Here is a 27,813-nt window from a genome sequence, read left to right on the forward strand (position 1 = left end):
ATTATCCAACAACTGTGGTTTAGGGTATAGAGCAAGGAGTCTGCTGATGTTCAGGCTGTGATACTTTGGTTTTCTCATAATTATTATATCAGTATGTACATTAACTCAGCCTTCACAGCTGTTGATTCAGGTGTTCTTCTCTTCCTTTAGCGGATGAGGAGAAGAAGGCCAAGCTTTTGAGAACTAGCCCCTCCATCATGGTAAGGACAAAGCTGGGGTTTTCATCAAGGCTCTCTGTTCCTGAAACTTGATGCTTCCCAATCTCCTGTTATCACCTCTTATAAGAGTCTGTGTTTCCCCAACAACTCAGACTGGTAGATGGATTAGTGTTCTCTGCTTTAAGAATCAAAGAAAAGAGCTGAGAGAAACAGTCCTGCCTGTGTCCTATTTGGTCTTTCTAAGTTGAGACTGGGCAGGGGGCTCTTAAAGAAACTTGATGGTTCACATTCAGATTTTCTGTGGCTCGATATGTGACCATGTGTATGTTGGTCCTGGGCTACTTAGGAAATGGGAAGAGAAATACAGTCTCATTATCTGGCCATCAAGCCTAGCAAAAACTCTGGAGCCTCTCTGTGCAAAACATCTAGAGCAATCCTGTAATTAAAGGCAGCTCTGGTTACCTCACAGCAAACCTGACAATTAAGAAGAAAGGCAGTGCCACTTTTCTGTGTTAGAAAGACAGTGTTTGCTCTGGAGCTGGAACAGGAAACTAAGATTTATTAAGTGCCTAACACATGTGAGGGGTGGTACCAGGTACTCCCTGGTGCTAGGTCTCATTTGGGTGGGGGGTGTGTCCCCACTTTACAGATGAAGATACAGATGTTCTGGGTGGTTGAAAGCTGCTGACTTTCCAGTGGACTGGACTGTAGAATGACAGTGGGTTTCTTCTGAAAGAAGGCCTTGGTCCTGTCTTACCCAACTATTATATGTCCCCCAGAAAATGACTACCTTCTTCCCCTTCACTGTAAGCCCAGGAGACAGCAAAGTTGAATCATGGAGTCCCCTGGGCTGGGAGGTGGGATGTGCATTCTAATTTCTGGCGGAGACTCTGAAACAGGTCACCAGGACCTTTCTCTCTCCTGTTGGAAGGAAGAAAAGGTGACAATATGGGTGATTATGAAGATGAAAGAGAAAATGGATATGGAAGTGTCTCTCAGCTCTTAAAAGAGAGGGAAAGAAGGCCCTTCTCCCAACTGGAAGGTTCAGGTTTCAGTGGGTGTGAGGGCCACCATCTTGCTGACCCTCAGATGAACCTTTTCCTTCAGTCCCATGACTAAAGAGGAGGTCAGCCCAGAGGTGAGGACAGGGTCAGAGCAGGAACCCCTGTGGCGGGCACACAGGGCCAGGGAGAACTGTCGTGAGCATTATAGATGTTGGCCGCAGCATCAAAGGCGGGTCTACTCCCCTCTTGGGCAGGGTGCTTTTTGCGTCTTTTTCACTGTTATGAAAAGAGGAACTAACCACTCAGCCCCAGGACTTCTCTCCACCATTTCCTACATGATCTTGTCCATTGTTTTCTCTCTCAGCATTATCCCTTCTCATCCCTGAAAAGCCCTACATCTTCCCTCTTTTTTGCTTTATGGGTATTTTCACAATGGGGTTTCTGTGCTGCATGAGCCACTGACCCAAACATTGCTCTATTAAAAGAGAGGTGAATTGAGGGGACCCCATAAGCATTGATAAGCTATGAGGTGAATTGAGGAGACCCATATTTCGGCTTATGAAAAAATCTCTTCCCAGCTTGAGTCTGGGAGGAAGATGTTATTCTGAGAAATCAGGGGTGAGGGTACTACTGGCTCCTGAGAACACTGAGCACTGCTGTGAGCCTTCGAATAGTGTTTCACTCAACAGTTTTCCCCGATTTCAGTCTAGGTAGGATGAGTTGGAATTTAGTCTATAGGAGGCTTTGTGACCTGTTCCACCAAGCTCATTCATTCATCTGTTTTTGTTGTATATCCAAGGAAAAGAATAATTCTTCTTATGAGGAGAATTAGAAAGGATGTTGGCTTAGATATAGATGGAAGGAGATTTTCAAGCTGCATGGAGAGAAGGCACATGAGGACGGTAATCCATGCAAGTTGTCCATCATTGGACAGCCATGCTGCTGTCCACAGTGCCTCCTGGTGGCCTCAAAGGAAGTCATGGGACCCAGCTGATCTTGTCAAGCCTTCTATGAGAAGAGTGTTTGGTTGGTCCTGGTGACTGAAAATTTTGAGCCATAGATGGTGGATTTTTGCATTGTACAGGGTTTTGACGACAGATATGGTGTGTGCCCCTAAGGCACTAAAGGATATTGATACACTTGACCCTTCCCACCTCCATCACACAACATTGCTATGAAAATGCAATCAATCCAGTTTCTGACATCTTCCCCCTTTCTCTCCAAAAGCACCTACTGTATCAGCGTGACATTTTTTAATCTTGGCTTGTTTTCCAGGCCATGAATTTAATTTCTCAATGCTCCACTCTTTGGGTTTTATGTTCTCAGAGTGGAACGTTGTCCAACAATAGTTACCGCCATCTTGTTAGTCACATCCTCTTTCCTAGGTGTCCTGAGACCAAATAATTTTTAAAAATTCATTGCAGCTATGGCCACTCAGCCTTGTGCTAATAGTCACCAAGTTCTGACAAAGCGAGTCCGACATCCCTTGATAAGTAAAATCCAAACCTCCTGATGTTGTGGAACAGTAAGCAGATTGGCATGTCTTTGGATTAGTGGAGGCACTGAAGCAAAATGCTCAATCCTTAGTGACCTTTGGCAAGTGAAGGGGGGTGTGTAGCCATTGCAGGTTATCTTTATGTTTACTCTCTAGACACTCAACCTCTGCCAGGCCAAGACAGAAGCTGTCAGAGCAGATAAACCTGGTAGGGAGTGGGCTGTTTTCCTTACTGCATCACAGTGCCTAGCAGAGCTATTTTGTCTGATAACCTGCTGTTTCTTTAAACTTGCCTGTGAATAGTTCTATGAAACATTAAGCCTTCCTTCTTAGGTTCTGAGCCTTCTAGGTTCTGTTGTAATCGTGGGCCTAGGACTTTCTTTCTCATACAATGTGCATTCAGTTGTCCTCTGTTAGAGTATTCTGATGAGTTTCTTTTAGGGAATCCACGGGAGAAGCTGTATCTGGCTATTGCAGGCACATGTCTTGTGTGCGTGTGCGTGCGTGCGTGTGTGTGTGTGTGTGTGTGTGTGTGTGTGAGTTCCTTTTGTTTGTCCAGGAAGCATTCTGTGGAAGTGGAGTCCCCTTTGATCATTTCTTTCTGAGCTCATTATCGCTTGTCTCTAGTTGGCACTTACTTCATATGTTGATTTAGAATTTCACAAGCACTTGGAGAAAAAAATTTGGGCAAACATCCTTAATATTTGGAGTAGAGCTCATATTTCATTTTGCTCTTTTTGTCAAGCAGCAGTGACTCCAGGGATGTTGGTTCCGGAGACTGGCTTTGTGACTTTGGGCAAGTTGCTTCACTTGTCTGAGCTCAGATTTGCTCCTCTTTAAAATAAGATAGTCACATCAGACAATTGCTCAGACCTGTTCCAGCTTTAATGGACTCCAGGCTTTCTTAGCCAAGAATAGGACTGAAGCAGAGTGTATTTTAGGGGAAGTGGGTGAAGTGTTGGGCTCTTCTTTCATTCCTCTTCCAGGTGAAGATAAAAGACTTTGCTCTCTGTTGAGCTGACATGAATTCAGAATTCATTAGTGTTCAGACTTTCTTTTAAGCTTCAGACAGGATCGTGAAGGGAAAAGCCTGCCCTCGATTCCTTTGCCTTATTAGTTCTTCTCATATAATGTATGGCAGAAAAAACTGCTAATTGTCACTTGAGGTGATGGGTGAGGGTCTGGTTTCTTGAAAGAAGAGTTGAATTTATCAATTCCTGTCTCCTCTTACTTAGGTAGAGGTCTAGTCAGGTCTAATAGGAGAGGAATCTAAATTAAATCTAAACTAAAATTAATTCACATGTCCCTCTTTGCCGAAGAAGAAATGGGGAGTCCAAGAGAATTGTAGGGTAAGTACATATATGGAGTTGTGTACAGATCCAAATGTAATAATGAAAATAAAAATTTGGGGGTGTTAGAGTGTCTGTGGGTTCCCCTTGCACTAGCTGTGACTGGGAGAATGTAAATATACACAAGTACATATACTTCACTAAGAAGCCATTTAGACGTAATTTCAATTTATTACAGACTCTCATTGCTGACCTTTTAAAGGCTAGTTTTATTTAGTTTTAGTTTATAACCTAAGTACTTGATACTTGTGTGTAAAAATTCACTCCTTGTAGCTTGAGCCCAGGATCTTATATTTGTGCATCAACCTCACAGTGCATCAGGCTTAAAATATAAGCGGCGTTTTATAAAATGCCATTAGCGTTCTTTTCCAGAGAAGGCAATGGCAGCCCACTCCAGTACTCTTGCCTGGAAAATCCCATGGACAGAGGAGCCTGGTAGGCTGCAGTCCATGGGGCCACTACGAGTCAGACATGACTGAGCGACTTCACTTTCCCTTTTCACTTTCACGCATTGGAGAAGGAAATGGCAACCTACTCCAGTGTTCTTCCCTGGAGAATCCCAGGGATGGGGGAGCCTGGTGGGCTGCCGTCTATGGGGTCGCACAGGGTCGGACACGACTGAAGTGATTTAGCAGCAGCAACAGCAGCGTTCTTTTCTGAACCCTTTGTGTCTGCTGATTTTACCATTTTGTCCTACATCTCTCCGACTCAGCCTTCTCTCTGTCTGCTAAGCAGTTTGTAGTTGTTGAGCATTTGTCTTGTCAAGTCCCCAGGTGGGTCCTCAGAGGAACATTTGCTCCCAGAGCTGGAAGTCACCCCAGTAGTCAATGCACTGCCCTTCGTGAGGAGGCATTGTCTGTAATATGCCGTTGTCCTTTGGCTAGGAGACCCAGCTGGAAGACAAATCTTTGGTGGAAAGATTTCCCTCTTGGCTACGTACTGAATGGAATTCAGCATTAGGTTATTTCAGCAAGAGGTGGCAGAAGGCTCTATCTAGTCTTTGGCTCTGTTACTATAGCAGTATGACCACAGCAGGTTTCTCCACCTCTTGGAGCCTGACTTGCACATTGGAGAGATCACATCTTCTAGGACTGTCCTGAGGGGACAGAGAACACTAGTCAATTCTCTCTGTTTATGGATGTTGAATAGGAACTACCAACAGTTCTCACTCAGGAGTATATTATAATTGGCTGAATAGAGTTTTACTTGTGGAACTTCAAGACAAATGGGAAGACAGAGGCAACCAGTCTTAACTGTCAGCACTATAATTGGACACTTCTGAATCACTTCTATTTTCCTTAATACCTGGACTTCTTCGTTGTTTGGGTTTTGTCTCTTCCCTGCCCCTCCTTTTCTTTATTTTTATTCTTTAAAGATTTCCTGGCATAAAGATTTGCTAGTAACTATTTGAACTTGTCTTGGAGTTGGTTTCACAGAGCAGGTGAAGGCAGCCTTGTGCAGTGCACAGATGTGAGCACCAGTGCTTCCCTAAGAGTAACACAGCTTAAGACAAAGTACAGTAAAGTGAGAAATTTGACAATGGTTTTGTAAGAGCTTTCAGAGGAAATAGTGGGAATTTCACATATTTCAAACAATTAAAATAACAGTGGAAAAAACATATTTGAGAACATGAGAGAGGGAAATGGAATCCTTGGAGCTCAGAGATTTGAAGTTACAATAATACTATTTTAAGTTATGTGACACTTCATGTTCTTGAAGCTAAACAGTAAAATCAACTTTGCTCTAGTTTTTATGAGCTTCTTTTGAGTTGTTGCATATAAGTAAGAAATTTCTGGCGAAGTGGACTGGATTTCCAAAATTTTCTCACAAAGGCAATGAAACTATCTGAAAAGTTATGTTTTTGTTATCATGAAAACATTAATAATATTAGAACTTGGCTAGAGTAAATTTTTGCTTTGAGACCTCCACAATTTAATGATTCCATGGAACTGATAAATCTTTTTTTGTGGTTGTCAAAATGAGCAAAGCTAACTTTGTACATTTCCTGTTATAACTAAAAGCACTTTGACAGTCTGAAATCGAGTCTATCAATACGAAGAGCAAACAATGTGTTCATTTTGTCAGCACACTTCTCTAAGAATTTGACATTTCTGAAATACATATCACACATACATACGTATCATACTTTGTCAACAGCAAGGCTCAACGTTGATAGAGGTTGTGATGGGTACAGCCTTGGAGGCTGACCGTCTGTCGTGATTGCCAGTGTCTTTGCTGGGCCAGCCTACTGCTCACCTGATGATGTGAAGACCATTTCCTTATGTCCTTGTGGTCCCTGACAGCTTCTAGTGATGCTGGAGTCTGGGTGAGTCCTTGGGTTTTCAAGGCAGATCAAGGGTGTGAAGCATGTGATGTCCTTGTGTTGGAATCAGTCATGGTGAACCATAGCCTGAGCTCTGGACTGGGCTGAGCTCCGTGGAGGGATGCATTCCACTGGAGTTACCCGTGGCTCTTTTCAAGGGAGATCTCTGTGTTGCTTTGGGCAGGGAGAGAGCCTTGGTTGGATTCCCAATCCTGAAAGATATGGGTCTTGTAGTATCTGTTCGTAGGTGGAGTGTTTCATGTATGGTTTTTTTTAGCAGGTGCTCAAGCCACCTCTTCCCATGGGAGCTGATGTGGTGTGGAGTCTGGGCTCTCCACCTGCACCTTCACTCAGCCCACTGTCTCCATCCTGCCCCTTTTAGCCACCAGTCATCAGCTTCCCTCCTAGGAGCTCCTCTCATGTGACCCACCTTTTGGCACTTTAATGATCTGCATATCTTTTCTTGAATATTTGCCTCCTTTCTTCTATTAATGGTCAACTTTTTGAGGACAATAAATATTTTTATTTTTAATTTTTGTTTCCTTTGCTCACTTTAATTTGTACTTTATCTCATTTGAAGTATTAAACAATTATTTTATCCCAAGAAATTTGTGGTCATCTTGCAAACTTTGGCTTGAGAGTTAACTCGATGACTCATATTTTGTGTGGGGTGATTAGCAGAGTAGATAGTGGCTAAGAGCCCAAATTCTGAAGCCAGAGGCCTGGATCAACAATGCCCTTTACTAGCTGTGCTTCAGTTTCTTCATCTGCACAAATGGGGATAATATGAGTACCTCCTTCATAGGATTGCAATGATGTGGGTTAGCCATCCTTGCCATTATTACTATTACTGTTTTTGTTCTTTCACCTGAGAGCTTTGGGGAGGAGGAAGAGGCAGTAATCAGAGGTGCTTTGGATTAGTGAATGTTTTAAACTATTTCATGGGTCTGATTTAGTGTAGGAGTCTTTGCTTAGGGATAGAAAGGTTCCGCCCCCTCTTTTTTCATGCTTTTCAGAACTGGCTGCACTACAGTTCGTTCCTTTGGTGCTGGAGACAATGATGTGACAATGACACTGCTTTTTGCACACAGATTCTTCTTAGCTGCTTGCTTTTGTGAGCAGACATCTCCTCCGTTAAGAAATTAATCTTAATCCTAAATGATATTTCATGGTCTAAGACTTAAATTTATATATCACCATCCCGAATAATGTATTGGATTGCATTAAACAGATTGTAGATTAACATGCAACTATAAAACAAATCGTCAATGTGTTGTTGACAACTCTAAGTGCGAGTTCATATATTTAACTACATTTGGGGAATATTGAAGTGTTTAGAGCAGCTTAGTGGGTTGATGTAAAATTAAGCATCATATTCTATTTCAATTTGTGGGGCCAGCCTGAGAAACAATAAAATGAAGGCTTAGGTTTGAGAGCAAAGGACTGTGAAAGAAAAATTTGGAGATAGGCTTGGTCTCAGGGAAATCCTGGCACAGTCAGGGCATACTGGGTGGTAGTAGAAGGATTCTGCTTCTTAAAGGCCATACAAAGGAGTATTAGAAGGATTTCTGGGCTTCACAGATGGCATAGCAGTAAAAGAATCCGCTTGCCAATGTAGGAGATGCAAGAGACACGGGTTTGATCCCTGGGTTGGGAAGATCCTCTGGAGTGGGAAATGGCAACCTACTCCAATATTCTTGCCTGGAAAATTCCATAGTCAGAGTAGCCTGGTGGGCTACAGTCCATGGGGTCAGAAGAGTTGGACATAACTGAGCAGACAGTAGACAGAAGGACGAACACTTACTTGTTCAGCCTGGTAGCAGCTATTTGGAAGCCTCAGTTTATAGTATAATTGAGAAGATGAAACAGCCAGCACACAGAAAACAATGGTGAAAAACACAAGCCATAATGTCCTTTAGCACTAAGCTGTGTGAGATGGGCCACGTGCTATAAGAGTTCACAGGGAGAACAGTGGTGTTTGGAGTAGATCTCAGAGACGGTGATACTTCCCACGATCGCAGGAAGATGGTTAAAGAGGAGAATGGAGGGAGAAGGTGGTAGGAAGAATGGCAGATAATGTTGTGTGGGGACTCTGGGAAGCTCCTACTGAACAATTAGGTAGAGCCAGGTAATAGCTGTAGGACCCAGGTGAGCATTGATCTGGGAGGTGGAACCAGACTGATTGTAGTTCAAATCCCAGCTCCCTTGATTTCTAGCTGTGTGATCTAGGGAAGCTTACTGAGCCTGTTTTTCAGTTCTCTCATCTATAAAATGAGAATAACAACGCTATCTACTGTAGGATTGTGGTGAAGACGAAATGTGTGTTTGAATAGAGAGGGCTATCGTGGGAGTAGCATTTGACCTCTAATGGTGTTCGGATTTGGTCCTAGGGTAAATGGGACTTAAGGAGATAGACCAGGGAGGCAGTTTAAGCCATGCAGGTGCAAGGTAGTGAATCCCAGATGAAGGAAGAATTCTAATATACTTATATGTATATGTCTTTCTTGACTTTTTTTTTTCTTACTAATCCTTTGTTTAGGCTGTGGGGAGCTTCAGTATCTTATCTCCTCCTGTGGTTTTGTAAGCCTGCTTCTGAATAGTACATCCTGAGAGAGGTGTGTGAACTGGGAATGTGGACCCTGTCAAATGTGAGCATTTTCTTTCCTCTCTTTCTCTCTTGCTCCACAGCATTTAGACTTTTCACACCTATTCCAAAAATTGCTCCTAAATGACTTTGTAAACAAATAAAATAATGGCTGTGAATCATCTGGAGAGAGACTTCGGCTTACACTTGCAGATAGTGTGAGGTGAGCAGGCCAAACTCCAGGGTATTTCAGAACTATGTTAAAGGGCATGTGTGGTGCAAAGGCTTTTTCACTCAGTGCTGAATGAATGAGATCCTTGTTAGAACCCTGGAGTTGCTCACTTGGGTTCAGAGAGAAAGTGAGAAGTGGGAGGTGGGACAGGCTGGTAAAAAAGTGAGTCAAGGGGTAGAAAATACATCTCTGAAGGCAAATCTTGTAAGACTGGCCTGTTCAGGGTAGTGAAGGAATGGATGTTGGTAAATTCATTACTGTTGTCAGATTGCAAAGATTTCTTTTAAGGCAGAGCTGCATTTCTCAAAGAGTGCTCTGTGGAACCTAAGTCTTGGGAAGTGGGTAGCTTCTGAAGTGAGGCCTGTGAGTATCTCTCTGTGGACAATTCACAAAACACAGCATCTTAAAGGGACTGGAGATTTCTTCAGGAAAGAACCCCATTTCTCTTTGAGTAACCTAGAGTATTCCAAGCATTTTTGTTTTTTTCCTAACACTTTTGGAAAATGTTGATTTAAGAATTACTAAGGAAATTAGTCTAAAACAAAAATAAAGAGTGGAGGCATGAAGCCAACCATGGTGGTAATACTGTATTAGAATGTTCTCCTGGGGTAAGCTTGGGTTCTTCTCTGTTCTTTATGTTGGGTGAAGAAGAAAGTCAGCCAGTTGTCAAGGCCATTTGCTGCCCTAAGTTCAAGAACCACTGCCTATGGTCCTTCTGAGTCCAGGGCACACATAAGCTGAGTGTTGTGGGCTTCAGTTTCAGGCCTGACTTGGTGATTAGAGAAGCTCAATAGGACTGCTCTCAGTGGTAGGAGGTAGGACGCACGATCCTCGGGGGTGGCCAAGAATGACAGGCACAGACCTGGCCCCTGGACAGAGGCCAGCTGGGGGAGGCCCATGGCAACTTGCTGACACAGAGTGCAAATCTGCCCTGTCACAGACAGCCAGCCTGGCTCTGGGATGAGATGGTCCAGGGCCTGTGGCTTCCTATGCATCTTAGAAAGTTAAAGAGATGAAATTCAGGAGAGATGTTCTAGGCTTATGGTGCCTTCATCAAATATGCTTTGCTTTTGCCATTTTTTTTCTTAAGACTCAGCTTTTTTTCACTTCTTTATTTTCTTTCTTCCTCCCTGCTTTTTCATTCTCTCTCTGTCCTACCCTTTCCTTCCTCTCCCTCCCTTTTTCCTGTTTCTCTTTTTCACAGAGGTGGAGAAAACTAAGTGTGCCTAGGCTCTGTCTTTGCTATATATATACATAGATATGTATGTATTGCTTTTTACCAAGAGAGATACATAACTTGTTTTTTTTTGATCCTAGGAGAATCTTCTTTTCCCAAGTTATAAATGACCTCTGTCCTCCTTTCTTACTCTCTTTCCATCCCCCTTGAAATGTGTTTGTCTGTCTCTTTCTCTTCTGTATCCTGTCTCTTTCTTTCTCTTTCTCACACACACACACACACACACACATACAATACCTTGAAGACTTGAAGATGCATACAGGATACACCTTTTGTGTTTCATTTATTGTACAATATTGCACACATCTGTAATTATATTACTCTTAAAATAAAGCCTTCATCCACTTTTAACATCTTTTGATGTCCGTTCCCTGCTGACTCTATTTTTTCTTGTTCCCACTTTACGTTAATGTGAAGAGACAGTTGAGTAAATGCACAATGAACTTCAAAACCTAGTAATTGTTTTTCAGAAAGAATGAAACTTGCGAATTAGATATGGATTGTAAAAGAACACCAGGGCTGATTAGTGTTCATGAGGGGCGCCTGCCGGACGGCTCTGACACCTGCCTGCCAGCTCTCGCCACAAATGCCACCACTGATGCCTCTGTTCTGCCCATCACAGGATTGGGGGGAGCAGTGCTGGGTGGGAGTTGAAAGACTCGGCAGTGAACCACCTTGTCAGGCTTGGCAATTCACGGGATGCCTGACATAAAAGGCAGCGAGAAACAAAGATGAGTTGCATCCATTTTTACAAGCAAACTCAAGTTATCTGTAAAAATAAAATAAAATAATAAGTTTTTGTTTTTTAAAGAGAGAATGAACGAACATTGAAGGTATTCACTACAGTTTTTTTTTTTTTTTTCCTTGAAGGTTGTGGAGATAATGAGATTTTTGAGACTTGGGGGAGGAAAAGAATTCACAAGCCAAGTTTCAAGCTGCTGAAAAATTGCTTTTAGGAAAGGAAAAAAAAAAACCTTTTGCATGCTAACCATCTGCTTGCATCTTGTTTACTGCCCAGAGTGCCAGTTTGTGCTTATTAATCATGCTTACACAAGTATCTTAATTACTCCCTATGTAGCTGCTCTGTCTTGAACTCAGAAATTGACCTTTCTCTTTTTATTCCTTTAAATCATTAATCATACACAATCAATGCCAGTGGGGCAGAGCCATGGAGAAGGCTACCCAGATTCTCACACCTCACGCCAGTCCCCGGCAGACAGGGGACGTGGAGTGACTGCCTCGCCAGCAGCCGGCCGTATCTTAATTAATGACTCTGCTGTGTTGAGACTCACGGGCTGGGGGAGGCCGCTCCCACCACCGCCCTCCAGCGCTTCTCCCTGCCTCCTCCATGGCTGCAGGGTTTGAGCAGTGCTGGCTTGACTCTGCTGAAAACCGTCAAGGCCTTAGCCAGGGCTTGACACTCCTGCGCATCTAGACTCTGGAAGGCTCCTAGCAGAGGCAGAGTGAACTTCTGAGAGATGATGCTATTTCTTAGCATGAGTGGGACTTTGCACCAGACCAGTGCTGCTCCCACTTTGCCATGCATGTCCGTCTGCTGGAAATCCCATTAAAAGGTAGATTTCTGATTCAGGAGGTCTGGCTGGGACCTGAGCATCTGCATCTCTGATAAGCTCCCATGTGACAATAATGCTGCTGCTCCAGGGACCACACTGTGAGTACCAAGGAGTTAGACAAGTGATAACAACTGAGGTCCTCCCTCTAAGCCTGAAGACAAGACGGCAGACGAGCGTAACCTTGAGGAATGTGGTATATGTCCCCTATGTCCACTTTGGCTTTATCAGTAAGAGTTTGGTGAGTAGAAACAAAAAGAATTTCCACAGAAGTGGCATACACATATCCACAAATGTGATGACCTTTTCTGGGCAATGGAACCACATGTGATGTAAAGATTGGCCTTTGTCATGGAGGAAATAGTGAAGTTGAGACTTTGTTTTTCCTTTTTCATTGAGCTTTGTAAAGAAGTTGTTTAAAAGAGCTGAAATAATTCTATTCCAAAAAGAAAAAAAATGAAGTGCTTAAAACTAAAATAAAAGTAAAAATGAAAAAAAAAGGATTGAGGCTTGGGTTTCATAAGACTGCTTCTCAGTTCCAATACAGCAGACAAATTACAGGATATGAAAGTAATTTTGTTCCCCCTGACCCTGTTCTTTCAGCCTCCTAAGTAGGATGGGGAACCTGGAGATAGGAAACAGGAGAAAACATAAATGGAGGGCTGCTGCTTTTAGCCAGGTTGACCATTCTACTTTTAAAGGGGAGGAATTTAGCATCTCTGGCAAGATAGGCTGAATTTCTACTCACTGTCATTGATTTTACATGTAAAAGTAGGAACTACATATGCAGAGCTGTATGGCAGTAATAGACACCTTAGGATTTGGGTCGACACTCCTAGCCATGATAACGCAGGCATGGAATACATTTGAAACACATTCTATAGCACTTAGGATCTGCATGCTTTCCCGTCTAAGAGAAGCTCAATAGCTCATATACTGATGATGCTAAGGGTTTTGCCCTTGAATCCTTTGGAAGGAAACACACATAAAAACACGTTATAACTAACCTTCATTGCTTTTCATTTCAGCTAATAGTGGAGTGAGAGTCAGGGTGGGAAGGGATTTGATTAAAAGCAAAGTCTTAAGTAAAAGCAACAAGTCTGTATTAGTGAAAAATCACCTAATTAATTCAGATAAAAACTTTGTCGTTCCACATGCAGTAAAAGTACACGGTTAACCGACTTTATTATTTACATTAAAAATGACTTGTTCATGAAGTTAAAAAAATCAATTACTCTGAATGAGGTGAATTAAGAAAATATTTCATCAGCATAGCTTGCCTTTTCAACTGGCCGCCTTTTTTGGAGTTTCTCAGTGATTTATGAAGTGAAAATTTGGTCTTGTCTCTAGTGAGGACGTCCTGTAGCCTTCCTACATAGTTTTGGTATTTGGGTATGTGAGGGGTTTTGGCAGCTTGGCGAGTATCTGGGCCAAAATGACAGAAAGACATAACTCACTTGCATTTGGTAAAGTAATAATTAACTTGAACTTCTGGACATGGAGCATTTTGAGAACTGGAATTGGGTGCCTTGCGCAATCATGGTCTGCTGTGAAACCCTTTATAGAAGACTCTTCTTGTTCTTGGAACTTCACACGGGCTTGAGAGCAGGCTGATTTAAGTGTTGAGAGCCTGGTTTGGCAAGAGTTGTGTTTATGCTTCTCTCTCTGAAGGCCATGGATCTGACCCCTCTGAGAAAGCCAAACTATTTTTAGGGAAAGGCTAGAATGGCATTTTCTGGGGAAAATTGGTGGCATTTTTCATAAAGAACTCTTGGGACAGGGGTTGAGGGTGGGTTGAAGCCTCATGAGGACCCTGCTCTCATTGGGTCAGGGCTCTGCATCCTCCTTTAGGAGGACTCCAGATTTGCTTTAGTGGGAGACTGGCCTATAGGCCTTTCCCGTAGAGAATAATTGAAAGCCTCTGTCTAGCAAAGAGAGATTCTTTGATTCTCAGTATTTAATTTGTCTGGAGGGGGAGTCTGGGAAATCTGCAGTTTTATAATTCCCCAGGTAATTCTGGAGTTCAGCTACCATTGAAAATCGCAATGGTACCTTGGCTCCTTGCATTCTCTAGCCACTGTACAAGTCTGGGACCCAATCCATTCAAACTGTGATATTCAAACCCTGAAGATAAAATGACGATGACCTAAGCGGGGTGTCTTCCTTGAGACACCCACAGTCTGTGAAGGAAGATCCTCTGCGTTAGCTGCTCTGGGCTTGATGTTGCCCACCACGCCCTGTATCTCGTCCTCTTGGGTCCTGTCTGTTGTCTTGGCCTGTCATTTAGTGCTTTCCTGAGCTGCATAAGCTGTGTGGTATCCTGCCCCCTTGTAGGTCTAATCCTGGTCTCAGTTCTGACTCGAGTTCCCAACAGCATGGTGTGAGGGATACCACAAGAAGGATGGATTCTCCGGTGAAGACTGTTGGGGAAGCCCCAGCCAGAACAAAGTTCAACACTTGGCTTAGCTGTCAGTCTCCTCAGAATGTTCTCAGGTATTGTGTATGTTTAAGAGAAGGGTAGTTTACAATCTTCTTCACTTTGTTCTCTTGAACTCTTTTTATCAGGGACCCCACTGTGGGTCGAATAATCCGTACAGTATATTTTGCCCAGTGCTGTTCTAACCTCTCGGACATGGTCCAGCCTCCACTCTAGATAATGTGGCTGTATTTATGCTGGGTCTAGAGTGCTCGCTTGTGGGTTCTGTCCCTGAGCTGGTGGCTCCTGTATGTCTCCCTTCCTTCTAACCAGCTCCGATTATCCGCCACTGGAATCCAAAACCACATGCCACCTTCCCTTCCACTACTGACAACAGTGAACCTCAAGTGACAGAAACCTCTCCCTTCCCTTTCTTGCAGAGTTGACTGTTGGCAACATTTATTCATTCACAGGAAGCAAATCCCTGTATTGGGTGCTAGAGAGGAGATGAATTCAGTTCTGCGGGTATTTACGTCGTTTAGTCACTAAGTTGTGTCTGACTCTTTTGTGACTCCATGGACTCTAGCCCACCAGGCTCCTCTGTCCATGAGATTTCCCAGGCAAGAATATTGGAACTGGGTGGCCATTTCCTTCTCCAGGGGATCTTCCTTCTCCAGGGATCAAACCTGCGTCTCCTGCGTTGGCAGGTGGATTCTCTACCATTGAGCCAGGGAAGCCGAGAATATAAATACCTAGAAACATGTGCCAACTATATGCCAGGTACTTGGTGCTAGCAGCATTGGGTGATACTCTGACTTTCCTAAAGGAACAAATTTTCTGAGAGCATAGAGATATTGAACTTATATCATCACACTATGTTCTGTGATGTGGCAGGAGACACCAGGGACTACAGGAGCTCCACCTTATGGCATTAACCCAAGCTGAGTACCTTGGGGAAATCTGCATGGAGGAGCTGATTCCTGAGCTGGGGTTTGGAGGGTGAATCAGAGAATCTAGCAGAAGAAAGGGGGACAGAGGTTCATTTGTTTAGGGTGAAGGATACAAAAAGGCAAGAATGCCTGGAGCACTATGGCAGGATGAAACAAAATTGAAGGCATGGTACCTGATTTTGAGAAAGTGGGATATACACAGTGAAAGTCTACCTGAATGTCTAGGAAAAAACTACTTGTTGTTGTTGTTCAGTTGCTAAGTTGTGTGCAACTTTTTGTGACACCATGGACTGCAGCACACTGGGCTCCCCTGACCTTCACTATCTTCCCGAGTTTGCTCAGATTCATGGCCATTGAGTCAGTGATGCTAACTAACCATCTCATCCTCTGTCCCACTGCCCACTTTTGCCTTCAGTCTTTCCCAGCATCAGGGTCTTTATCAGTGAGTTGGCTCTTTGCATCAGGTGGCCAAAGTATTGGAGCTTCAGCATCAGTCCTTCCAATGAATATTTAGGGTTGATTTCCTTTAGGATTGACTGGTTTAATCTCCTTGAAGTCTGAGGGACTCTCAAGAGGCTTCTCTAGCACCACAGAAAAAAGTATATTCAACTAAAAATTCTTAAGAGTGCCCACTATTTTGCAGACTTTTTTGGGGGTGGGGGATGTGATAATGGAACTACTAGCAGAGAAAATAAGGAAGAAGCAGATGAACCCAGCAGGTCCTAGATGTTTAGAGGCTATTTCCAATTTCTGGATATGGAAACTGAAGCTCAGAGATACTCAGTTATTTGCCTAGGATCACCCAACTCCTGCTTACTGGAGCTAGGGTTGAACTGAAATCTGGATTTATTTAAGAAGCCTCTATAGAAAAAAGAATTTTTGACCTGGGATTTGACAGAGAAGAGAAGCTTGAACATTTTATTTGGCACTTAATGGAATAGTTTCTTCTTGTGCCAAGTTTTGAGGTTTCTGATGTCAGTGATAAATTTCTGGCCTCTTAGAATATGAGAGACCTCTGAAATTTCTGTACAGATCAGGGAGTTGAGGCCCAGGATGGACAGGTGATTTGTCCCAGCCAAGTGATGGTACAGGTGGGGTTGGAACACAGTTGACATAATACATCAGTGTTTTTTCAACTCTGATGTTCTATTACATTGGCAGGAGGCATCGTCCTCATTCACTAAGTTTACCACCCCCCACTCCCAAATATGTTGGTTCTTCATATTGGAACCATGGTAAGATCCTGTGGTTAAAATGATAATAAAACCATTTCACTTCCTTCATGAGAAATTGACCAAAATCCCAAAGTTCTGAAGACAAAGTTTTTAAAATAAACTTTGATGGAGCAATTTGTAACAAAGTCTGACCTGAAGAGATGTGAAACTATAATGTTGATTCATATCACTTTTTCATGCCAGGAAAAATTGTAAAAGGGTTTAAAACTGGCTACATCCAGATTCCTGGATGTTCTGTTTAGGATGTCCTTCTACACTAGCTATGCCTTTCCTTGCTGTCTTTAATCTATTTTATAAAACTGTAAGTTGTAGGAAACTGATAATAATGCAAATCATTTTTCCCATAGAAATGCAAATGAATTCTCCTGTATTATGCAGTTATTTATTGCTCTGTGTTTATCAGCTTTGTATCTGTCAATTCATTTTTGCATTCCTGATTGCCTGATATATGTGTGGTACTTGGAATTTTCCTCTGAATGGATAGAACACCTTACTAGTTAATTATTTCAGTTAATATTTCACATGTGTTCATTTTATATTTATGAGTCGTCATTGTACATTATTTGTAAAATTATTTTTGCAGTATTAATATCCCTCTTTCATTGTAGAAATACGAGTAGCCGCTAAGACTCTTAGCTTGTACTGTTCAGTTCAGTTCAGTCGCTCAGTCGTGTCCAACTCTTTGCGACCCCATGGAATGCAGCACACCAGGCCTCCCTGTCCATCACCAACTTCTGGAGCTTACTCAAACACATGTCCATGGAGTTAGTGGTACCATCCAACCATCTCATCCTCTGTCATCCCCTTCTGCTCCCGCCTTCAATCTTCAAGCATCAGGGTCTTTTCAAATGAGTCAGCTCTTCACATCAAGTGGCCAAAATGTTGGAGTTTCAGCTTCACCATCAGTCCTTTCAATGAATATTCAGGACTGGTTGGATCTCCTTGTAGTCCAAGGGACTCTCAAGAGTCTTCTCTAACACCACAATTGAAAAGCATCAATTCTTCAGTGCTCAGCTTTCTTTATAGTGCAACTCTCACATCCATGCATGACTACTGGAAAAACCATAGCCTTGACTAGACGGACCTTTGTTGGCAAAGTAACATCTCTGCTTTTTAATATGCTGTCTAGGTAGGTCATAACTTTTCTTCCAAGGAGCAAGTGTCTAATTTCATGGCTGCAGTCCCCATCTGCAGTGATTTTGGAGCCCCCCAAAATAAAGTCAGCCACTGTTTCCACTGCTTCCCCATCTGTTTGCCATGAAGTGATGGGATCAGATGCCATGATCTTAGCTTTCTGAATGTTGAGCTTTAAGCCAGCTTTTGCATTCTCCTTTTTCACTCTCATCAAGAGGCTGTTTAATTCTTCTTCTCTTTCTGCCATAAGGGTGGTGTCCTCTGCATATCTGAGGTTATTGATATTTCTCCCAGCAATCTTGATCCCAGCTTGTGCTTCATCCAGTCCAGCATTTCACATGATGTACTCTGCATATAAGTTAAATAAGCAGGGTGACGGTATACAGCCTTGACATACTCCTTTCCCAATTTGGAACCAGTCTGTTATTCCATGTCCAGTTTTAACTGTTGCTTCTAGCTTATACTGTTAGTTACACTGTTACTTTATACTATATATAAACTATCAGTTCAGTTCAGTTCAGTCACTCAGTCGTGTCCGACTCTTTGCGACCCCATGAATCGCAGCATGCCAGGCCTCCCTGTCCATCACAAACTCCTGGAGTTTACTCAAACTCATGCCCATTGAGTCAGTGATGCCATCCAGCCATCTCCTCTGTCCTCCCCTTCTCCTCCTGCCCCCAATCCCTCCCAGCATCAGGGTGTTTTCCAATGAGTCAACTCTTCGTATGAGGTGGCCAAAGTATTGGAGTTTCAGCTTCAGCATCAGTCCTTCCAACTATATTAACTTTCTAAAATCTGAAAAAAACTTTAATTGTGTGTATATATTAAATTTGATATATATATACACAGATATGTGTCTGTGATGTATACCTGTATGTGTATAAATATCAGTTGTACATAGTTATCTAGATATATATCAATTATATTTATACATAATTATGTATATTTCTATATATAAAGTCTCCAGAATTTCAGACAGTTTCTGGACCTGCAATCCATAACTCCTTTTGTTATTATTTTCTTGGTGATGGTTCAGTCACCATTCACTAAATAGAGAAAATTAAAACCTAATTGAAGTGAAACATCTTTGAAGAATTTTTGGTGGAATATAGTTGACTTATGTCAGTTTCAGGTGTGTAGCAAAGTGAACCCGTTACACATGTACCTATATCCACTGTTTTGAAGCCTCTCTTCCCGTACAGGCCATTGCAGAGCACTGCGTGGAGCTCCCTGTGCTCGGCAGTAGGTTCTCGTTAGTCCTCTGTTTTATACACAGCAGTGTGTGTATATAAATCTTCCAGTTTATCCCCCCTCCCCCTTTCCCCTGGTAACCATACGTTTGCCTTCTACATCTACAACTCTATTTCTGTTTTGTAAATAAGTTCATTTGTAATTGTTTGAAAAATAATTGTTTAACTGTGAAATTTTCATGGCACAAGAGAAGTAAAAAGCTATAAGTAAGAGAACCAGTTTAGTTAGAATTCAGGGTTTGGATAGATGGTTGTTCTTTTAATATTATTAGTCCAACATGTTAATCAGTTCATGAGGAATAAGACAAAAGCCAAAACAGGCACCAGGATTGCATAGCAGTACTCTGTGATAGGGTGCTTTTTTAACCAGATAGTCCACATTGAATTATCTAGCTTTCTATTTATGAATAGTTGCATGTGTTTAATGATAACTCTTTTTTTTTTTGTAGTTTAGGCAGCAATTACAGCTGCCTAATTAGGGGCATTTCTGATGACTAGTATAGACAGGACCACTCTGACCACACTAGGGACCTGAAGCAGTCAAGATACCACTCACTGCCCTTCTCACTTCTTTTTTTTTTTTTTTTTTTTTTGATTTTTGTAAAACCTTCTCACTTCTTGTTTGCTCCACACTTGAGAAAAGGGCTATATATTTATATCCTAAAATGTCAGAGCCCAAAGAATTCTTAGTATCTATGAATTCAGTCCCCTCTCAACTTTTAATTAAACCAAAAATTCACTTATTTTTTAAACATCATTACGACCTAAACCTGAAAGGATAAAAGTCTCATGTCTGTAGCTTCCCAAGGGTATATCCATGGCTCTTGACTTGAGAAATAAGTACTGGTTTAATGAGTCAGTTGGGCAAGTTAATTGTAGTTAAAGGTCTCTTTTCTGGAAGGTGGCTGGGATGAGGAGAAACAGGAGTGGTTGCGCATGGATGTGGAAATCTGGGATGCTTTATTCTCCACGAGGCACAAAACTGTGAGGTAAATATTTTCTTGATTAGCTGTGTGCTGTAATATAATATAAATTGCATTAGAAATAAACATATTGGACTAATGCAGTGTACATTATCTCCCTCTTTCCTCTATTCCTATTCTGTATTTGGTAATATTTGTCTTTTTCTAATGATTTTGTAACCCCACTAAGAATGAGCTTTTAAGAATATAGGTTAAACAGAATGCTTTCAGCGAGTGGGGCTTGGTTTGAATTTAAGTATAGCTCTCCCACCAGGCTCAGTCTTAGTTGGACAGGATGTTCACTTCTATTAAGGGAACTTGGGAGCCTGTGTTACTTAGAATCAGAGAGCTGGAGACATCCAGAGAAATGATCTGGTCCAAACTCCTCATTTTCACTACACATGAAGAAACATTACTTTCATTTTTAATTAGCATGTCTTCCTGTTCATGCTTTAAAGCAGGATTTTTTCTGGACTTTGGCCATTAATGCTAGCCTGGGGCAGGTTCGTTAGAAATAGCTGGCCCAGATGAAAGCCCCATCCTTCGTCCTTAAAAATGACATCACTACCAGCGATAATCACTAACATCAGCACTGCCTCACCACACATTTTGTCTATCCCTTGTGTCAATTTTAAGATCAGAATCAAATACACGGAGTGTCTAGGCCTCTCCCAGGGCCTTAGAAGCAACAGGTTTAAATGAAGGGTTCTGAAGCTGAAACATCAAACGTCTTGACAGATCCTACCCTGCCCTTGATATTGGCAGTCTGAACCACTCTTACCCAAATCACTTGCTTTGCACTCACTCATGTGATGCCTTGTATCAGGAGTTGTTAGTTTTTGTAAAAGACTCTTTGCCTCAAATAGACTGTAAGCTGATGGTGGACTGGGTCTCTGTATTAAACTTCTTGTACTTCCCAGAATACCTTGGCAAACACATGCCTTCTTGGTCATGTGCTGTGAGCCAGTGGAGTGTGCTTCTTGGAATGCTCTGTTGAGAATTTTTAGTCCTGCCTCATTGAAAGTGTTTCTTAATTGATGACCAGACTCTGCCACCAGCATAGGCATGGGAAATTAGGGACAGCTGCCCTGGTCTGCCAGGCCTGTGCTGGCCACTGGTAAACACTTATGTCTGGGTTATGGTTTATATTGCCATTCTCAGGTTTATCCCCAAATGTAAATACCATGAAAGCAGGGCTTTTATTAGTTTTTTTGTTTTTTGGGGGGGTCTGCTTTGTCTCGCCTTGTAGATATATCCTAAACTCTTTGAACAGTGTCTCATGTAAAGTAGGTGCTCAATTGAAAAAACAATCATGAATGAATTACTGTAAAGAATAGGAACTTTTGTACTAAATTTCACTTACATTTAAATTGGACTTTTAATTAGTGATCGAGCAATACAGGATTAATAAAATAGATTAAGCTCGAACAGTTTAAGAAGCAGTTTAAAAAAGTTCAGGTAAAGACTGGGATAATGGGAATGAAGATTCAGTTAGAAATTGCTGCTTGGCTGATGTATTCAGCAAATATTTATAATGTATCTAGTATGACAAGCATTCTGCTTCCTCCTCTTTATGTAATTATGGTTGATTTCTTCTTCCCCCATCGTGTGATTAGGACGAAGTTATCAGTCAGGTAAATGAATGTCTCTTAAGGCACCTAAGTGCTTCAGCAGGGCATTGACTTTGAAAGCTTCTATTTTGGTGTACGATGCTGACAAGGAGCATGCTCTCAGCTACTGGCATTCTCCACCTTCACTTTATTTAGCCTCTCATGTAAGATTTGGGATCCCCACAAAGCTATCTTCTGCTTGGCAGGTTTTTTCGTGTATGAACTGGTATCACTCCTGTTTCTGAGGGTATGAATTTGCTTTTGCTGTGACCCAGCTGTTGGTTTTGTGGGCTGTTTTCTTGAATATGATAAAGGCTGGAGCAGTGATTTCTTGGAGGATAGGTTTTTCTCCCTGAGGTTCTTTGGGAGAGGTGGGTAAGGAAGCTGATGGTGTGACCCCCGTGAAGCCTGTCCTCTTCCTTTGCCCTGCGCCCCTGAGAGGCTGGGGTTCTGGGAAGGCCAGAGAAAGCACCCCCCACTTTTCCTTATTTGCGTTTAGACACCAGGGGTTGCATTTCTGAGTCCCATAGCGCCACACCTATTATGCAAAGTCAAATTATTTTGTGAATTATCACAAACATTGATCTGCCCTTGACAGTACCTTCAGAGTTTTGCAGTAAATCTGCAGACTGATAGCATTTCAAGGTGTCAATTTTTGTCACTTGTAAGCTTCCCTCAGTCAACTGCAGTTGGAAAGGAGTCCAGCATAACAAAAGCATTACTATCTCTTAAACTTGGCTTTAACCTTCAAAGACTAATAATTTATTATTCGGTATTATGCTCCAGTACTTTTGGTGACAATATATCATTTTTAATGTTGGAAGCTTGATTTTTGTAATATAAAGACATAAATAGGAGAAAAAGAAAATGATAGCTAAGTACTTTTATGGGTAGCAATCTGAATAGCATTCTTGATGCAATTCATCCACCATTTATCTGCATAAATTATGGTAGTTTAAGAAGAGGAGCAGATGAGAAGTACACTTAAGGCCCTTTTTTATAGCAACATAAAATAAAGCAAAAATTATATTCATTACTTTTTAAAATACAGCAACTCTTCATTATAGTTTTCATTCATTGAAAGTAAATGCCTTGTTAGCTAATGAAACATTGTTTGATGTTAACTAGATGTGGTATCATCATAGAAGCAGTATTTGCCTCTTTATAAAGCCTTGTCAGTAATGTCCCCACTTTGTTACTGGCCACTTGTTTTCAAAATATCAAGAGTATAAGTGATCTTTGGGAAGGAAAAATCAGTCTCCTTTATTAGCAGAAATTAATAACTTGGAATGTGTGTTTGCTTTGTAAGCGTTAAAGTGACTTTGAAATGTGCGGGGTCTTTTTTTCTTTTTTGTGTGTGAAAGCCAAGGGGCCCAAAGTAGTACAAAGAGAAGAAAGCTTTAAAATCTTCTGTCGTCACTGTCCGCTCCTTTTACCCCAGAGCATATCTATTTTCTTTTATATTTTAAAAGTAAACAGAGAGAATGGATGTTAGCTGAATCTATCATGGTAATAATTTCATAAGTCAAACCATCACGCTATATGCCTTAAACTTATATGGTGATGTATGTCAATTATTTCTCAATAAAACTAGAGAAAAAATTAAATAGAAAAGCATTTCTAGATTTTGCTTTTTCCTTTGCTGCATAAATTTCACCTCTATTTCCTGCAAAGAAATTGTGAGGTGTGGAAAAAAGTTCACAGATGGCTATGTGAGAGTGTTGCTGTAGTGCAGAGTGGCTGCTGAGAACTGTCTCTCTCTCTTTCTCCATTCCTGCTTTTCTTCTCGGTTCCAAGGAGGCCTCTGGAGGAAAAGGCAGAACCTCGAGGTTCTGATTTCTTCAGTTTGGTACTCTCGGATCACTCAGTTCAATTCAGTCACTCAGTTTTGTCTGACTCTTTGTGACCCCATGGACTGCAGCACACCAGGCTTCCCTTCCATCACCAACTCCTGGAGTTTACGCAAACTCATGTCCATTGAGTCAGTGATGCCATCCAACCATCTCATCCTCTGTCATCCCCTTCTCCTCCTCAGATCACTAGGTTAGTTTTTTCTCCTTCCCCCTTGTCTTAGCCTTGCTTGCTTGATTTATGAGGAGCTGAACTCAGCCTAAGCAAGAGGAGGGAGGGAAGGAAGATGGATGAGGAAGGGGGTGCAGTAGTCCTCCTTATAGTGAAGCTCCGTTATCTGCAGTCTGAAAATATTATATGGAAAATTGCAGAAATCAGCAATTCATAAGTTGTAAATTGTATGCCATTCTGAGTAGAAACCTCACACTGTCCTGTTTCGTCCAGCCCAGGACACAATCACCCTTTGTCTTACTTATCGTACCCATTAGTCACTAATAGCTTTTGGTTTGGAGAAGGAAATGGCAACCCACTCCAGTATTCTTGCCTAGAGATTCCCATGGACAGAGGAGCCTGGTAGGCTGCTGTCCATAGGGTCGCACAGAGTCGGACACGGCTGAAGTGCCTTAGCATGCATGCATGCATTGGAGAAGGAAATGGCAACCCACTCCAGTGTCCTTACCTGGAGAATCCCACGGACAGACGAGACTGGTGGGCTGCCGTCTGCGGGGTCGCACAGAGTCAGACACGACTGAAGCAACTTAGCAGCAGCAGCAGCTTTTGGTTATCAGGCTGACTATCACTGTATCAGCATTGCTTGTGTTCACGTTAGCTTTATGTTGTTTAATAATGACCCTTAAGCACAAGAGTAGTGATGCTGGCAATTTGGTTATGCCAAAGAGAAACTGCTAAGTGCTTCTTCTAAGTGAAAAGGTGAAAAGTCTTGAGTTAATAAGAAAAATAAGGACAAAAGTGCTGAGGTCACTAAGATCTATGATAAGAGTCGATCTTTCTGTAAAATCATGAAAAGGAAAAAGAAATTCATGCTAGTTTTTCTGTTGCACCTCAAACTGCAAAACTTAAGGCTAAATGTATAATAAGTGCTTGGTTAAGATAGAAAAGGCATTAAATTTGTGCAGCATAGTATTTGGGAGAGAGGATGACCACATTCATGTAAATGTTATTACAACACAGTTGACCCTGAGCATCATGAGTTTGAACTGTGTAGGCCCACTTATACACGGAGTTTTAAATAGTAAATCCTGTAGTATGTGATGATCTGCGGTTCGTCGAATCCATGGATGTGCACCTGTGGAAAGGAGGACTGACTGTAAAGAAGTTAAAAGTGAATTTTTGTCTGTGTAGCGGGTCTGCTCCCCCAACCCCTGCATTTGTTCAAGGGTCAACTGTGTATTTTAAAATTGTTTTTACTATAACAATTTTAAACTATGTCTAATTTATAGATAGGAGAGGGCAATAGCACTCCACTCCAGTACTCTTGCCTGGAAAATCAGATAAGCTTTCTCATATGTATATACTTAAAAGGAAAAAAACACATCCATCAGTATCCAAGGGGAATTGGTTCCAATGCCTGTCACACATTTTCTAAAGATGCTCAAGTCCCATAGTCAACTTTCCCCATGGGATTCAACTAAGCACAAGTTGTAAGCATAGTACATGATCCATCCTCAGTTGGCTGAACCCACAAATGCAGAACCTATGAATTTGGAGGACCAACTATATATTTATTGAAAACAAGTTGTGGAGAAAGCGGGGCGTTCGGCTTGTGAGCGGGAACTTCTCGGTCGCGCACAGAGAAAGAACGATTTAAAAATGGGTGATGTTGAGAAGGGCAAGAAGATTTTTGTTCAGAAGTGTGCCCAGTGCCATACTGTGGAAAAGGGAGGCAAGCACAAGACTGGGCCAAACCTCCACGGTCTGTTTGGACGAAAGACGGGTCAGGCTGCTGGATTCTCTTACACAGATGCCAACAAGAACAAAGGTATCACCTGGGGAGAGGAGACGCTGATGGAGTACTTGGAGAATCCCAAGAAGTACATCCCTGGAACAAAGATGATCTTTGCTGGCATTAAGAAGAAGGGAGAGAGGGGGGACTTGATAGCTTATCTCAAAAAAGCTACCAATGAGTAATAGTTGGCCACTGCCTTATTTATTATGAAACAGAAGTGTCTCATGACTTTTTATGTGTACCATATTTAAATTGATCTCATACACTAGAATTCAGATCATGAACGGCTGATGGAATAATTCTGTTGGACAGTCCTGATTTAAATAAGATTGGTTTGTGGCTAAAAAAAAAAGAAAAAAATTTGTGTATAAGTGGACCTCTGTAGTTCAAATCGTGTTGTTCAATGTTCAACTGTGTATCTAGGGTTTGGTACTCGCTGTGGTTTCAGGCATCACAGGGGACTCTTGGAATGTATCCCCCATGGATAAGGGGTGACTAGTGGACAGAGGAGCCTGGCAGGCTACAGTCCATGGGGTCACAAAAGAGTCGGACATGACTCTGACTAAACAACAACTGTACCTTGGAGGCTCTGAGGGCAGGAGATGGGGTTGCAACTTCAGAGGGAGTAGAACAGAAGCTAGCGAGTCAGGGTGGACATAGGGATCCTCTGCCTGCGGGGGTTTTGTGACTACCACCTCTGCTTCTCTCTGCCCCTCTTCACTTTCCTCTCTTCCCTGTAGATCACTGTGTTCCCCTTCCACCTTTACATGAGCTTTCTTCTTTCACAGAGACTGTCTGGGGTTGGAACTTCATCCAGAGTATTTGGGGGAACAAATCTCATTGGTCTTGCTCAGGCAGGTTCTCTAGCTCTGGTCCTATTATTATGGTGGTGGTTGTGGCTTAGGAGGTGATGAGGCTCATAGAGTTTGTAGATCAGAGGTTGTCAGGACTGCATTTTTGAAGAAGAAGGAATTGAGGTTTTGTGGCTTGTGAACGTTTGAAAAAAGTTTAAAATTTAAATTATGAGAATCTTCAAACATTCAACAAGGTAGAGAGAATTATACAATAAAACCCCATGTTCTGATCACTTAGCTTCACCACTTAGGGAGATTCTGACCCTTCAACTCAAATAATTGTACTGTTGGCTGATAAATGGAAGAGTGGTATTCAAGTTTATTATGATCCTTGATCATAATTCCACATGTTGTCTACAAGGATTACACCACAGCTCCTCTTCCTGAGTTTTCTTTGGCAGTGAAACTATCCTTGAGCCTTCCTTAAAGAAACTATGCCTGTAAGAAAACTCAGTCTTCTATGCATCTTTCCTCAAATATTCCTAGCTCGCTATTCTTTCAGGGGGCAATTTTACATGAATTGCTTGTACAACAAAGAAATAATAAAGATTTAAGAAGTAAATCGGGCTTTCCTGGTAGTTCAGGTGGTAAAGAATCTGCCTGCAATGCAGGAGTCCTGGGTTCGATCCCTGGATTGGGACTATCCCATGGAGAAGGGAATGGCTACCCAGTCCAGTATTCTTGCCTAGGGAAGTCCATGGACAGAGGAGGCTGGTGGGCTTCAGTCCATGAGTCCTCAAAGAGTCAGACGTGACTGAACGACTAACACTTTCAAGAAGTAAATAATTTTTTAAGAAAGACTCTTTCTTTACTCCATAGCTGCCCTTAGACTCCTTCTATAGGTAATTTTTTGTTGTTTACAAGAAAGAACTCTCTAACCTACCCCATTCCTTTATACCCTGGGATAGACCCCTTATTTCATTTTCAGTGGCTCCACTTTCCTCAGGCTACTTTGTGACTGAAACCTGGAAAAAACTTGCAAATATCATACATGTAAGAAACAGATTTCAAGTGAGTGGTTTCTAACCCTATTAGCATAATCTTAAAGTATTATTTTCTTGTATGGTCACCAGGGAAGAATATTTTTATACTGAAATGAGTGACTATGAGAGATCTGTGGTTTATGCAGACAAGCCTGGAAGCAGGGGCATCTTGGTAAACAGGGTGGCCCCTTTGAGATTTTGCTGGTAAGTGATAGTACAATTTAAAGAGTATTTTCTCTTCACACTTATCTGCAAGGCCTCTTTGAAGGCACCAGCTTTCTCCTTCAAGGTACAATTTTTTTCTGTAGAAACCATCAGCTCCAACCATCAGGGCCTTCTGTTCCCTTTATCACTATGAAGATTACTTGTATTTTTTCTTCCCACTATTGGCTTCTGATGGTTCCTAGTTCAACTCACGGGCTACCTGATTATCCAAACTGTTTGCCATTTTTTTCTGTAAAGACTGTAATTGCTTTTAAGATATTGAGTGATGCCGTCATATGAATGATGCAGGCAAGTACAGTCTTCTTCATCCTCTGCTTCCTTGCCGCTGGTGTATGGTGTGCGACCTGGCAGAAAACATGTGCTTCTGTGACGTATTCTTTGAAAACAGAGAGTATGTGTATGCTGGACTACCAGTTTCATTTAA

General features: G+C 41.9%; 2 protein-coding genes across 2 annotated transcripts in view; both read left to right on the forward strand.

Annotated features, from left to right (window-relative positions):
- Positions 1–27,813, forward strand: part of LRMDA (leucine rich melanocyte differentiation associated) — a 1,164,713-nt gene that overhangs the window by 231,640 nt on the left and 905,260 nt on the right. The gene's annotated exons all lie outside the window — the stretch shown is intronic.
- On the forward strand, positions 25,099–25,607 carry LOC110125735 (cytochrome c, somatic). The gene has a single exon (XM_020874997.2). It carries the CDS (start codon positions 25,192–25,194, stop codon positions 25,507–25,509), a length of 318 nt encoding a protein of 105 aa, XP_020730656.1. The 5' UTR covers positions 25,099–25,191; the 3' UTR covers positions 25,510–25,607.

Source organism: Odocoileus virginianus, chromosome 7, assembly GCF_023699985.2.
Source record: "Odocoileus virginianus isolate 20LAN1187 ecotype Illinois chromosome 7, Ovbor_1.2, whole genome shotgun sequence".
Lineage (NCBI taxonomy): Eukaryota > Metazoa > Chordata > Mammalia > Artiodactyla > Cervidae > Odocoileus > Odocoileus virginianus.

Excerpts from the sequence above, each read along its gene's own strand:
- LOC110125735 (XM_020874997.2), top strand. The coding sequence starts at position 25,192 with ATGGGTGATGTTGAGAAGGGCAAGAAGATTTTTGTTCAGAAGTGTGCC.